The 13969-nt window shown below is 42.4% G+C and overlaps 1 protein-coding gene across 3 annotated transcripts in view; it reads right to left on the bottom strand.

The window, feature by feature from the left end:
- The window catches only part of RYR3 (ryanodine receptor 3), a gene marked incomplete at both ends in the record, with an annotated part of 580399 nt that overhangs the window by 363133 nt on the left and 203297 nt on the right, over nucleotides 1-13969 (bottom strand). For all 3 annotated transcript variants that reach the window (XM_079701083.1, XM_079701082.1, XM_079701084.1), the window contains one exon: nucleotides 7875-7994. In XM_079701083.1, coding sequence (XP_079557209.1) covers nucleotides 7875-7994 — 120 coding nt within the window. The remainder of the gene's footprint in view (nucleotides 1-7874; nucleotides 7995-13969) is intronic.

The raw sequence follows: 13969 nt of genomic DNA, 5'->3' as shown, positions 1-13969 counted from the left end.
TAACTTGTAGAAATAAAACACATGACAACAGTGCACAAAGGCTAAGGATAGTGATGTAATAGTAACTTACAGAAGATTGTGATAAGTTAAGGATTCATATTGTAATCCCCAAAGGAACTAGTGAAAAATAATACCAAGAAGTAGAGCTATAAAGCCAATAGAGGAGATAAAATGGTACATTTAAAAAAATATTTGATTTATTCTAAAGAAGGCAGAAAAGGAGAAACTGGGACAAAAACTAGGGGCATACATACACACACAGAACAAGTAGCAAGATAGTAGACTAAAACCCAATAGTATCAACTATTACAATAAATGTAAATGGACTGAACACTCCAATAAAACAGCAGAGATTATAGAATGGGGGGAATCAACAATTAACTCTACGCTGTTTATAAGGGACATATTTTAAAAGTAAAGATATAAACAAGTTGAAAACAAAAAGATGGAAAAATATATACTACACAAACAGTAAGCATTAGAAAGCTTACAGCTAGATTAGTATCAGTCAATGTATATTATAAGACCAAGGATAGTTACATTTGATAATGAGAAAAGGACCGATTCATCAGAAAACAAACAAAAATTCTAAACGTGCACACCTAATAACAGAGTTTTAAAATACATATAACAAAACTGACAGAACTAACAAAAGACACAGGCAAATCTTCAGTTTTTAACATCTCTCAGTAATTGACAGAATACGTAGATAGAATTTAGTAAGAATATTCATCTTGACATTCGTAAAACACTACATTCAACAACTACAGAATGCAGTTTTTTTAAGTACATATGGAACCTTCTTCAAGATATACCATATGCTGGGCTGAAAAATAAGTCCCAGTAAATTGCAAAGGATTGAAATCATATAGAGTATGTTCTCTGACCATATTAAAATTAAATTAGAAGTCAGTAACATAAAAATCTACATCCCACTAATTCATCTTATTTTTTAAAACCATTTGCTTATTGCTTAATCCTTTTTATCTAACTTACTCTCTCTGACTCTCCTTTATATGTCACTTTTAAGGTCACAAATGTCCTGCTGATCCTCAAATCCAGGCCTTTTAATTAATAAATTCAGTACATGGGTAACTTAACTGAATAATGCAACAGTTCCTGAGGACCTAATGTGTGTCTGACCCTCTGCTGGGGATAATAAATGCTATTGCTTAAATAGCACTTTGGATGTGTCAGGCCCTATGTAAGTACTTTACAATTATAAACCCTTGTTATTAAATCTTCATGATAATCCTATGAGATGGGAACATTTTTAAAGATGAAGAAACTGGCGCAAAGAGAGAGAAGTCATTTGAACCATGGTCAAAAAGCTATTAGGCAGTGAAGCCAAAATTACCAGCCCAGAAATTCTAGCTCCATGGCTGTGTTTCTTAACTGCTGTACTATACAGGCATACTTTTTGTTTTTTTTTTATGTTTCACTTTACTGTGCTTTGCAGATATTGCTTTATTTGCAAATTGAAGGTCAGTGGCCACCCTATGTTGAGCAAATCTATCGGCACAATTTTTCCAACAACACTTGCTCACTTTGCATCTCTGTGTCACATTTTGGTAATTCTCACAATATTTCAAACCTTTTCATTATTATACTTGTAATGGTGAGCTGTGATCAGTGATCTTTGAGCTACTACTATGACTGGCTGAAGGCTTAGATAATGGTTAGCATTTTTTTAGCAATATTTTTAAATTAAGTTATGTACATTGTTACTTTTGGACATAACGCTATTACACCCTTAATACACTACATTATAGTGTAAACATAACTTTTAAATGCACTGGGAAACCAAAAACATTCGTGTGACTCACTTCATTGCAATATTTGCTTTATTGAAGTGGTCTGGACCCAAACCTGCAATATCTCTAAGGTATGCCTATATAGTCTTTGACTTTAGTGATCTCAGAATGGCGGAAGGCAGGAGAAAAGACAAGTAAACCATCCTACTGCAATGCAATGGATGTTCTGATCACCCCCCCACTACCCTATTTACAGTGTTTCTGTGCCTTATATCTCAATACTGAGGCACTTAGTAATCTGCCTTATCACCCCTTTATGAACTTACTTTCTAGGAAAAAATATGATAATCTTTATATTGTAAAAAATTAGCTATAAAAATTTTAATATTGCTTCATGTGTTGAGAGCATTTGCATTTTAATAGATTCTGTTTGATTTAGGCAAAATACATATTTCTAACTTTGGAATGTCAGGCATTCAGAGGACACATGAAGGAAGGTTTGTGGGAGGGGTGTGGAGATCTGCCCAGGTATTCTTAAAATCTAACCACTTGAAGAAATATGGCTTCTTTATAATTAAATAAGTTACAGTCATAATACTCTTTATTGATGAGCATTATAGAAATTAGACAGTGATTCGAGTTTGTAATAAATCATCTTCAGGAAGTCATTTAACTTTGTCTCAACTGTTATATCTTTCTTTTTCTGTAAATGAGAATAATATTTGCTCCATAGGGTTGTAAAGATTAAATGAAAGAAAGTATGTAAGCACTGCAGCATTACATGGCATACAGCATATGATGCTTGAAAACTGTTAAAAAACCAAAAAGATGTGTTAAGTCTCTTTATACTAATGTGTAAGTTTCTTTATATTATAAGACAAGGAAATTCGTTTTTGTTTTTGGGGTTTTTTTGCGGTATGCGGGCCTCTCACTGTTGTGGCCTCTCCTGTTGCAGAGCACAGGCTCCGGACGCGCAGGCCCAGTGGCCATGGCTCACGGGCCCAGCCGCTCCACGGCATGAGGGATCCTCCTGGACCAGGGCACGAACCCGTGTCCCCTGCATCGGCAGGCGGACTCTCAACCACTGTGCCACCAGGGAAGCCCAAGACAAGGGAATTTTTTGAAGTAAGTTTTATAGTCATTTGTCCTTTCATAAGATCTCAAGTCCATAGAGAATATTACACAGTAAAGTAACAATCAGAAGTTCAAAAAAGGGTATACAATTTCAGGCTGAGCCTCTGTCTGTAAATTTGCATAGGTCTAGTTTTTTAGGAGTAAACAGTAAATCTTTCTGAGCTGAAGATAATAAAAGCAACAGAAAATAAGGGTTTTTTAGCCAAGAATTCTATCCTAATTTATGTCATTCACATAATGATGTTTGCACAATCGCAAATGTTTAATTCTGGGTCTTGAGACCCTATACAAGTTTTCAGAAACCACAGCAGACTATTTTTCAGTTTTCAAAAGACGAGGTGAAAACAATAGGAATAAAATTTTCCCTGAAAATGTTCAGTTTGAAAATTAGATATGAAACTGGATTTTTCATTTTGAATAAACCATGATGGTAAGATACAATGTTCCCTGACAGAGGTAGAACTTTTTTCTGAGACACTAGAGCCCAAAGGCTTTAGATGAGACACTGGCTTTTGCAGGGTACTAGGGAAAGTTGTTTCACTTCATCAATTGCAGTTTCATTATCATTAAAATCAGTGAAACAAACAAACCTCAGTCTGTTGCAACTGATTTTAAACAAAAAGTTCCCATATTTTTCCTCCTTTTTGATGATCTACAATACAATTAAGGAAGGTGGAAGTCAGGATTTGGAAAGGTGTTGGGCTGCCGTAGTTAAGTAATGGTCATCTGTGAAGACTCCTATGGGATAAGGCTTATGAAATTTTCTCTTTCTGCATGAGAATCTGACCTTCAGTTAATTGTCCAGTTTTGTTCTTGGGACAACCTGATAAAACTGATATGTTAATTATGTTACTAGGGAACATTACTTAGGGTGAAAATGATCCCTGATTGGTAGCCTGTCTCTGGACTGGAAAGACCACCAGTACCTCATGGAAAGTCCTATATTTGTGACTTCCCCAACTACGATGACCCTTGTAGTGGTGGTGGTCCTTCGTGGGCATCTCAAAAGCTATGTCTATGGAGTTGTTACAAGATACACTGGCTCCTGGGGTACATGAGGCTTTTAAGCCATGGTGACTCCACACCTGCCTGATGTGGACCTTGTCTCTTTGAACTTGAGATGTCATTTGGGGTGGGGATTCAGAAGGCAGTCCCTGGATGGCTGCAAGGATTCCTGCAGGAGTGCCTGACACTTCCCAGCAGGCAAGCTGTGGTTCCTGTCCTACTGAGCAGACTGGGGTCTATCAGCATCTTATGAGTCTGGATGTGAAGTTGAACCAAAGACAACCGCTTGTGGACACTGCAGATACATCATAGATGAGATATAATAAGAACCAGAGGAAAAGTAGTAAATTCCTGATTCCTGGGAACACATTTTCCACTTAAAAATGACAGTCAATAAACATTTGCTGCTACTGATAAAATAGAGAAGCAACATTTCCCCTCGATGTTTCCTGGTCTCTGGTTTTAACCCTGAGTCTTCCCTACAAAACAAAATACCTTTTAACTCCCCAAGCTGGGCTCATTAGAATGGAAAGCTGAATAAGGGTGCTTTCATGAATTAATATCTGCAGTTTAAGGGGCCTTCAGAGAAGGGTGGGCCATGACAAACAGGAATCAAAGTCACAAGAACTCTCCCAAGTGCTCAACAGTCTCCAGGTCTATAGCAAGTATTCACATTCTTATACTTTTGCTTCTTATTCTCCTACCCTCTCACTCCTTGCTTCAATATGACCTCTTTTTCTCAGGGCTCATATACTGAGAATCTCTTTTAAGTACCTTATCTCAACTGTTCTTTCTCTGAGGTCTTTCTTCTCCCTAGAGTTCACCTCAGTTTTATCTCTCTGAGCCTCAACTAGCTTGTAATACCCTTGACTGGGAATGCCCAAGGTCACCATTTGGCTCTGTAGCCAGCTGATAAGAGTGACATTTGAGGTCTGTGCCTCATGCCCAGTGCCAGGCTTGGGAATACGCATGCCTTCTCACTTCACTGCATGGCTTATATTAGTTTCCAAAAGCCTAAGAATGGCACAGCTGGTTGTGAAATCTGATGGTAGAGAATTAGGAGAAGTATCTACTGAAAAGGGAGGGGACAGGCCAGAAGAGGTGTGTGCATAGTTGGAGCTGGTTGTAGGAAAGCCTGAAGCCACAGAAAATGGGCTCATCTAGCAGGCTGTTCTCAGGAATGGTGACAGGAAATTCTGAAGACCTACTCTATCCTTTCCAGGAACTTCATCCTGTTTTTCTGTAAGAAGCCCTCATGGTACATTTTCTTCATACTGTATATAAAAGAGAGACACTCACATAATGATAGTGGGTGTGCTAACTGTAACAACTGGTATATCCTTTTAGGAAAGTAGTTTAATATTGTTTATCCTTTTGATATCATTAATTCTTCTCCTGGACATTACTCCAGGAAGCAAAAGTAAACCAACAAAACCACATACATGATTTTTTTTTAAATAACCACGAAGGCTACATAACAATATGGAACTGGCTGAAACATGAAAGAAAAAAAGCGGAATGTCTGAATATCCACTATGAGTACGACTTTGAAAATATATGGGTACATGTGGACAAAGGCCAGAGTGCAAAACAAAAATGAAAACAGTTGTGACAAGGGAATACAGTTACAGATGATACATTTTATTTTGTTTAAAAATTCTTCAGTCGTGTTATCTTGTTTTACAATTAAAATGAAAAATTAAAATAAGAACAATCACTTAGTCAAGCGGGGGTTAGGAAGGATTCGTTTTAACCCTAATGTATTTATGAGTGGTGTAGGTTATTATTTTTACACCTGTGAGATACAAAGAATTCTTAGATTATGATATACAGTTCTCTTTAATTTGTTTTAGGTGATCTGGTCTAGGTAAGAGTAAATCACAATAGCCAGTGGTTAAATAGAGTTTACAATGTGCTAGGTGGTTCACATGTATTAATTCATTTAATCCTAATAACGACCTTATTAGGTAGGTCCTATTAAATTCCCACTAGGCAGAGGAGAAAACTAAGTTCAGAAAGGTGAGGTACCTTGCGCAAGGCCCTGGCTTAGCTGGTGAGTGGTGGAGACAGGATTCAAACTCTTGCCAGTCTGGCTCCAGAGCTGTGCCCTAAACCAACTTCCTATGACCCACTCAATGGATGACTAGAAAATGGTACCATGGGTTTCTAATTCGGGCCAATGCTCTTTCTACTGCACCAGGCTGCATCTTATCTGGCAGGTGAGAAAGCTGAAAACAAGACTGAGTGACTTGTTCATGGTCACATGATGAGCTAATGGCTGAGAATTAACTTCTTGACTTATAATCTAATGATTTTCCTATTATCCCAGACTGCTGGGAATGAAAAGAAAAATACCTAGCTAAGAACAAAAGTAAATGAGAAAAGGCCTCAGGGAAATCAAGCCTAAGACCTTTAAAAAGATAAAAATCTTCCTTGTCTCTTTGCTCTGGCATTTATTTGAATGTGACTCTGTCCTACATGCCACTGACATACATAAGTCTGTGCTTGTGGATCAGTGACCTACACGGGAGGGGGCAGGGTGAGAGAGAAGAGAGGGCTTCTGGGAGACGCAGCCATCCCGGTGCACATCTGCTGCACTAGGATTTGCCCAGACTCTGCATGTGTGCCTGTGTTGTATACGTTCACATGGAGAAATGACATATCAATCAGGTGGGCTCACTGGAAAATGTAACCATCTTCTGATTTAAAATTTTAAAAGATTCTGGGGCTTCCCTGGTGGCGCAGTGGTTGAGAGTCCGCCTGCCAATGCAGGGGACACGGGTTCGTGCCCCGGTTCGGGAAGATCCCACATGCCGTGGAGCGGCTGGGCCCGTGAGCCTGCATGTCCGGAGCCTGTGCTCCGCAACAGGAGAGGCCACAACAGTGAGAGGCCCGCCTACCACAAAAAAAAAGAAAAAAAAAAAAGATTCTGTAAGAAAAACTGAGCACGGAGGGGTGATGGTTAATTGTGCGCCAACTTGGCTAGACTACAGTACTCGGTTATTTAATCAAACACCAATCTAGGTTTTGATGCGAAGGCATTTTGTAGCTGTAATTAACATCTGCAATTAGTTGACTTTAAAGGGGATTACCCTTGATAATGTGGGTGGGCCTCCCCCAATCAGTTGAAAGCCTTAAGAATAAAAACTGAGGTTTCTTGGAGGAGAAAAAAAATCTGCCTTAAGACAGCATTAACTCCTGAGTTTCCAGTTGATTTGAACCTACTGATTTCAGACTTGCCAGCCTCCCTAATTGCATTATCCAGTTCCTTAAAATAAATCCACATCCATCCATCCATCCATCCATCCACCCATCCATCCACCCATCCACCTATCTAGAAAAAGGGAGAGATCCTATTGGTTCTGTTCCTCTGGAAAACTCTGACTGATATAAAGGTCTTTCCAGGACTACAAAGTACTGTGAGAATACTGGGCACACAGATCCATGTGACATACAGTTCATGAAAAGCAGAAAGCAACTGAAAATGCAGAAAGCAAAGTTTGGCTGAGGAGAGATGATGTTACATGCCACGCTGCAGCTGGGGACCAGAGCAAACATTCCTCTCTGCCCCCAGGTCACAGCAGGCAGTTACAACAAATCTCAGCACAGTCACCGCTGAAAGTGATGAGCTTGCTGTGAAACACAGGTCCAAGGACCTATGAGTCCCTGTAGCAATAAAACGATAGCTGGGAGTACAGAACACGCACTCAGATTTCTAGGAATTAACAACAAGGAAGGTGCCCTGGAGGTAGTAAAAGAACCTCCTCCATGAAGACTGACAATGACCTCAAGGCATCCCCTGTGTCCTGCTTCACTGAAAGACAGTGTTCTGATCTGCTTCCCATTTTAAAAATAAATGTGTCCTTTCAGATTCCTTCCTCACCATCCTGATCACCCTCACCACCATATCCCAGCAGTCCCAGCCCCTAGACGACTTTGGGGTGCCAAGCAGGAAGGTGCAGCGTAGACAGTCAACCTCACCTTGGCTTCTGAAGTGGGTTCCAAGAAGCACAGGCGATTCCCAAGTCCCTCAGCGGCCAGGCAGAACTTCCTCTGTTCCTTGTGAATGTTGGCGATGCACTGGAGGACCACTTCATCTTCCTGCCGGGGGAACAGAGACCCATGTGAGCAGTGAGGGGGCTACATCCCCACGCAGAGCCAAGCCCCCAGGGCACCTCGCTGTGCCTTTAACAGGTACGCTGAGGGGCACACGCCTTTGAATATTAGATAAAGGAGACTTCGTTCTTCACATGGCACAGCCGAGCTCATCCCCTGAGTTAGCACTCTCCTCAAATCTGGGGTGGGGTCAGAGAGAGCAAGTACATGGAACAGAGGTACTACTTCAATACACAGCGTGAGCCTCACTTGTGAAATGTACAAACTGCCCACCATCCAAGCGAGCAGTTGGTTTCAACACTTGAGTGAAGGTGAAAGTAAACCTAAGCGATCTCTCCAAAGAAACAATGAGGTGAGATGGAGGGAGACAGGGACAACAGCAGAGATCTGAGGGAGGTGGGATTTGTGGAGGAAAAGTCCATTTTATGTCGGGGAGAGAAGAGACGTGTTTTGTCGGGGGGCGGGGGTGCATGCAGTGATAAGGCACCTGCCGGAGGTGACAGAGGAGGCTGTGGAGAGAGGCAGCAGATGGGTGTCAGACATATGGGAAAGGAAGACAGAAAGAAACCTGGAGGAGCCAGACTGGAAGGAGATGCTCAAGGCCGAGTGGGGGAGCCACTCTGGATTCCCAAGGAGGCATCAGTCTCAAAAGCAGCCCTCCTCCAACTGCAGACACCTTGTTTGAATGGCATTCCTCTGGTTGATGGTCCAGAAATGAGGCTGACCTCCATTTACACTAATATGCTCACCCCGTGCTCAACCCCGCCTGAGGCAGAGAGAAAAACCTTCTCTGCTACCGCCTGACTTTGGGTTGCAAACATCAAAAAGATTTCCAGGCGTGGTGAAGTTAAAGGAGTAACCAGAGAAGCACCAGGTGGAGCTTTCTCCTTAGCAATGGCTCTCCTGTTCCCCGTCTCACTCCCATGTCCCCGGTGTTAGTGTCTGTCCTGGAATATTGGAAAGGCATACTAAATAGGCACGGTTTTTCTTCACCTGTGTCTACAGAATATGTGGTCATGTGGAAAAATGAAATCCTCTACTTGGTGGGAACATGAAGAGAGTCAATAGAACCAACCCCCAGAAAGACGGCTTTAGGCCCCCAGGGATTGGCTAGGGGCAGCAGGGAAATTCAAGAAGCCACAAACCACAGACATATGAGGTACAGACTGAGGGAATAAAAAAAAGCTCCACACTTTCACTAGCACTGAAATGTCACTGTTCATCACTAAATTGAGTCAGTAATAAATTCAAGCCTCTGCATCTAGTGAAGCCAGAATTCAGTCTTCGTTTGAATTGAGACAGAAGAAAACTCCAGAATACCACTATTCTCAAAATGTGGGCTCAGGGAAATCTCTGACAAGGATGAAGTTTTTCCCCGGGGGGAGTCTCCCCCAGATCCCACAGCAACCAGCGGTGATACCATCCTCCCTAAGGGGCACAGGCCGTGGGGGAGTACTCTGAGTTGATGGAAGAGTGCTACAGAACAGTGGCCGTGGGCGTTAAATGGTCTGTACTGCAAGAGGCAATCCTCATAACACATAATTTACCTGTCCAAAATGTCAAGAGGACCCCTGTTGAGAAATATCTAAATATCTCCCACCTACGCACCACTCCCCAGTGAAAACAGGAAAATCTGGAAATCATAGGAGCGGTTCTATGGACCAGACTTTTCACGAACTAGTGAAAGTCGACAGGGTTTTCTTTTCAATATGTGTCTTAGAGAATCTCTTTCCATGATCTCCTTTCCCATGCTCTTTCCACCCCGAAGTGCCCAAACCACCTTGCACTAGCTGCCTTGGGATCTTTGTCTTCTGAAATTGACCTGTGCTATAACTCACATCCTCACAACCTAGGCTGCCAATCAACTGATGAAATAAAAGAACTGCCCTGGGGACTTCCCTGGTGGCACAGTGGTTAAGAATCCACCTGCCAATGCAGGGGACACGGGTTCGAGCCCTGGTCTGGGAAGATCCCACATGCTGCGGAGCAACTAAGCCCGCGAGCCACAACTACTGAGTCCGCGAGCCACAATTACTGCAGCCCGCGTGCCTAGAGCCTGTGCTCCACCACAGAGAGAAGGCACCGCAACGAAGAGTAGCCCCCGCTCGCTGTAACTACAGAAAGCCCGCACACAGCAACAAAGACCCAATGCAGCCAAAAAATAAATAAATTAAAAAAAAAAAAAAAGAATTGCCCTGGCTCAGCAACCACTTCCTAAAGAGCACCCATGTACAGGTGCTGTCCAAGTCAGCACTGTGGGGGACACAGGTGGTGTGGGCCTCTGGGTCAAACTCACCCTTCTCCAAACACTTTCGCATTTTTCCACATGCTGTCTGGAACCATATGCTCCGTGCTGACCTGGCTACAGACACCACCTGGCGTGGCAGCCCATACCTGCCTTCACTCCAGACAGCAGCTATTATCTCCACAAACCTTCAATAGACAGACATCTGGATCCTTGGAGTGCTTGACCCAGAAATCTCTGCACCAGTTGGAATCATAAGATGAGTTAATTTAACCCATCTCATGAATTCTCTTACTCCCTAGTGAAACACAGAACACAAGTCCCTCCCAGTTACCAGCCCTATCTAGTTTACTGATCCCTATACTGATGTATACTTTCTCCCCTCTTGTTATCTCACTTCCTTTCTCCCTTTGCTTTAAAGCAAACCTGGGAATTTCCAGATAATTCCATTCCCGAGGAAGCCCCTTTAATTGAAGGTCGGAAATTCTTCCACATTCGTTATCTCCTCTCCCCAGAAGCTCACGCTCTCCTCACATTCCCCAATGCCAACTCAGATCATTCCTCTTCTACTCAGGTGCAAACACTCTTCTAGTTTGAGACACATGATAGCCAATCTCCACATCTTTTCTGGCAATCTATCAACAGACTAGTTACTTCTCCCACCATTTATCTGACTCTTAATGACAATCAGGACATTTGATAAACATTTTTGTGTGATTTCAACACACATGTACTGACTACCTTCCAAGGGCAAAGAATTCTTCCAGGGTACCGTGGAGTATACCAGGTTTTATAAGGAGATCTGTTAATACTGTCATGATGGAACTGACAGCTGAAAGCCCAGTCCATAGCCTTTCTCCACTCCACTTCAGCCATCATCTCAAGTAACTTCAAGGTTCATGTGGACAATCTATTCAAGAAGAACACCTAGACCTAATGACTGCTGCTCTGTTTTAGTAACACACTCTAATGAACATTCCCTGTCATAACCTAGAATGATTCCAATTCTAAAATCCAAAACTAGACTATCTCACTCTATAGATGCAATCTTCTCACTTGCTTGCATTCTCATTCTCTTTCACTATTCTTGCTTTTCCCTTCATCAAGACGTCTAGTTCCAAGAGGGCACTGCCATCTCCATTATTTTCACCACCCCAGCAAGGAAAATGACTGATTTTTTGATAGAGAAAACAACACAACTTTGAAGTTTTGTTCTACTATAAATTTATGGATTTTTTTTTTTTTTTTGGTAATGCATGCTCAGCTTGTTTGAATCTTTATTCACTGGAACAAGACCATAAAATTTGTCCTTTTTTGTAGGACTTAACAGCAGATCTAACACAGTCAATATCAAATAATAATACCTTCCATCTGTAAGAGGGCACAATAATCAGTAATGGTAAGACCTTTCAGACCCAGCCTCTGTCGTTAAGGGTGAGGGGTATGAATCCCCTAGGTCCCCAGGAAATAATCTCTGTAAGATCACATAAAGTTTTCTGGCTTTCTACCAAATAAGTCAAAAGGTCTCTGCCTGGCTTTTTTTTTTTTGGCTGCGTTGGGTCTTTTTTGCTGCGTGTGGGCTTTCTCTAGTTGGGATGAGCGGGGGCTACTCTTCCTTGCGGTGCACGGGCTTCTCATTGCGGTGGCTTCTTTTGTTGCAGAGCACAGGCTCCAGGGGCCGGGCTTCAGGAATTGTGGCACGCAGGCTCAGTAGTTGTGGCTTATGGGCTCTGGAGCGCAGGCCCAGTAGTTGTGGCGCATGGGCTTCGTTCCTCCGTGGCATGTGGGGTCTTCCTGGACCAGGGCTCGAACCTGTGTCCCCTGCATTGGCAGGCGGATTCTTAACCACTGTGCCACCAGGGAAGCCCTCTGTCTGGCTTTTAAAGCGTCCCTCCCCACCACTGTTGAGTTCTCCCCTCCACCTCTAACCTTATCTCTCCTCCATTCTTATTGCCTACTATCTCCCAAATAAGTCTTGCTCAGCATCCATGAAATGCTCCTTCTTGAAATCCCTCCATTCCTTCATTCGACTCTGTATTCTCCTAGTTCTCCTACCTTTCCAATGGATCTTTCCCATGTTCCCTTTCTCCAGCCACCCCTAAATATAGGGATCGCCCAAGGATAGGCCTTTGTCATTTTCCCTTAGTAATCCCATCCATTCTTCAGGCTTCCAGTTTTATTCTGAGAAGTCGTTATGCCATCTGTACCTCCAACCTGAAGGCATCCCAAGGTCCCAAACCTCCACCTATTCCTAGGTTGACCCACGGACTTATCAATGCCTCAAAGCAATATGCCCCAATGCATCAAAAGGCTTCCTTTTCCGTCTACTCTTATTTTATGTTTGTGTTTGTTCATGACACATCCAACCCCTCTGCAGCCCAGGCTCAGCATCATCACCCTCTGTCTATCTATGAGCCTCCTCTCCCTCCTATCCTACAGCAAATGGGCCAGAGGAAAGAGAGACTGGAGCTCTAGAGCCCAGGACAAGGCTATAACAACACCCAGAACTTTCTTCCTCTGGTCTGTTCCTGGAGGCGTAGCTCCGACCTTATCATTCTCCTGCTGAAAATCCACTATGACTGTCTACATTACCCATAAAACAAATATAAATTTCTTGAACTAGCATATGAGGACCTTCACCTTCCAGCTTATCTTCCCAAGTTCTTCCCTACAGACGTCCTTCGTCTTCTTTACCTCCATGCCCTTACTCATGCTGCCTCTAATTCTAAAGCTGCCATGATTTGCCCTATTTTTCCAAGTTCATAGATTCCCTAGCCTCCCAAGCTCGGCTCAAATACCACATTCTTTATGAAGCCCAGGTGATCTCACCTCTCCTGCCGAACTTCCATAGCAATTATCACCCTACTCTTGCATTATGATTACTCATATGCATGTCTTATCCCTAGCTACATTTTATATTTGGAAATGGCTCATGTTGGCTAATCTCTGATTGTGTAACAGGCACTGTGCTTTATGCACAATAACCCATTTAAGCTTCACATCAACATTATGATGTAGGTACTATTGTAATATCTATTTGACAAATGAGAAGCCCCTGTGCAGAGCAGTAACTTGCCTAAGGTCTCATGGTGGCAAGGGGTAGAGCCTGGTATCCAGTCCAGGCTCTATATCCATGGTCTCTCTCAGCTCCTCTCAGTTGACCTTGTACCCCTTGAAGGCAGGATCCCCATCTGGTTCAAGTTTACACCTATCAGGATACTCACAAGTATGGCACCTTATACACATTATACACCCAGTTATAATTTATTGAATGGGCGTGTTTTCACCTTGTAACCCCAGTTATTTACAAACTCTGCTAGAGCAGAAAACTGCTTCCCCATTCAAGCTGGGAACATAATGTGTTTGGTAAAATCACGTTGACTGATTGGGATATGGAATCCGATTAAAAGAATAGATTTCTCTACTCTCATGTAACAATAGTTATTGTAGAAAGGGTCACTGCTTCACTGGTGAGTCAGAACTGAGTAATCTCATCAAAAGAGAACAGACGTTGACATAACGAAGTAATAGGGAATAAGCAATGATGAGGCTTTGGAGTCCATTTCAAAATTTTTTAGTTTCTGTTGCTTAGCTATTATTATTACTGATAATAATAACCCTTCACTCTATACCAGACACTCTACTGAAATTTCCCCCCAGATTATTTAACACTCACATCAACACAACCATTCTAAGAATGAGGAGACCAAAGCTC

The sequence above is a fragment of the Hyperoodon ampullatus genome (assembly GCF_949752795.1).
Source record: "Hyperoodon ampullatus genome assembly, chromosome: 3".
NCBI classification, from domain to species: Eukaryota; Metazoa; Chordata; class Mammalia; order Artiodactyla; family Ziphiidae; genus Hyperoodon; species Hyperoodon ampullatus.
Note: the sequence above shows the minus strand (reverse complement) of the source record. Positions and strands in the feature narration are given on the sequence as shown.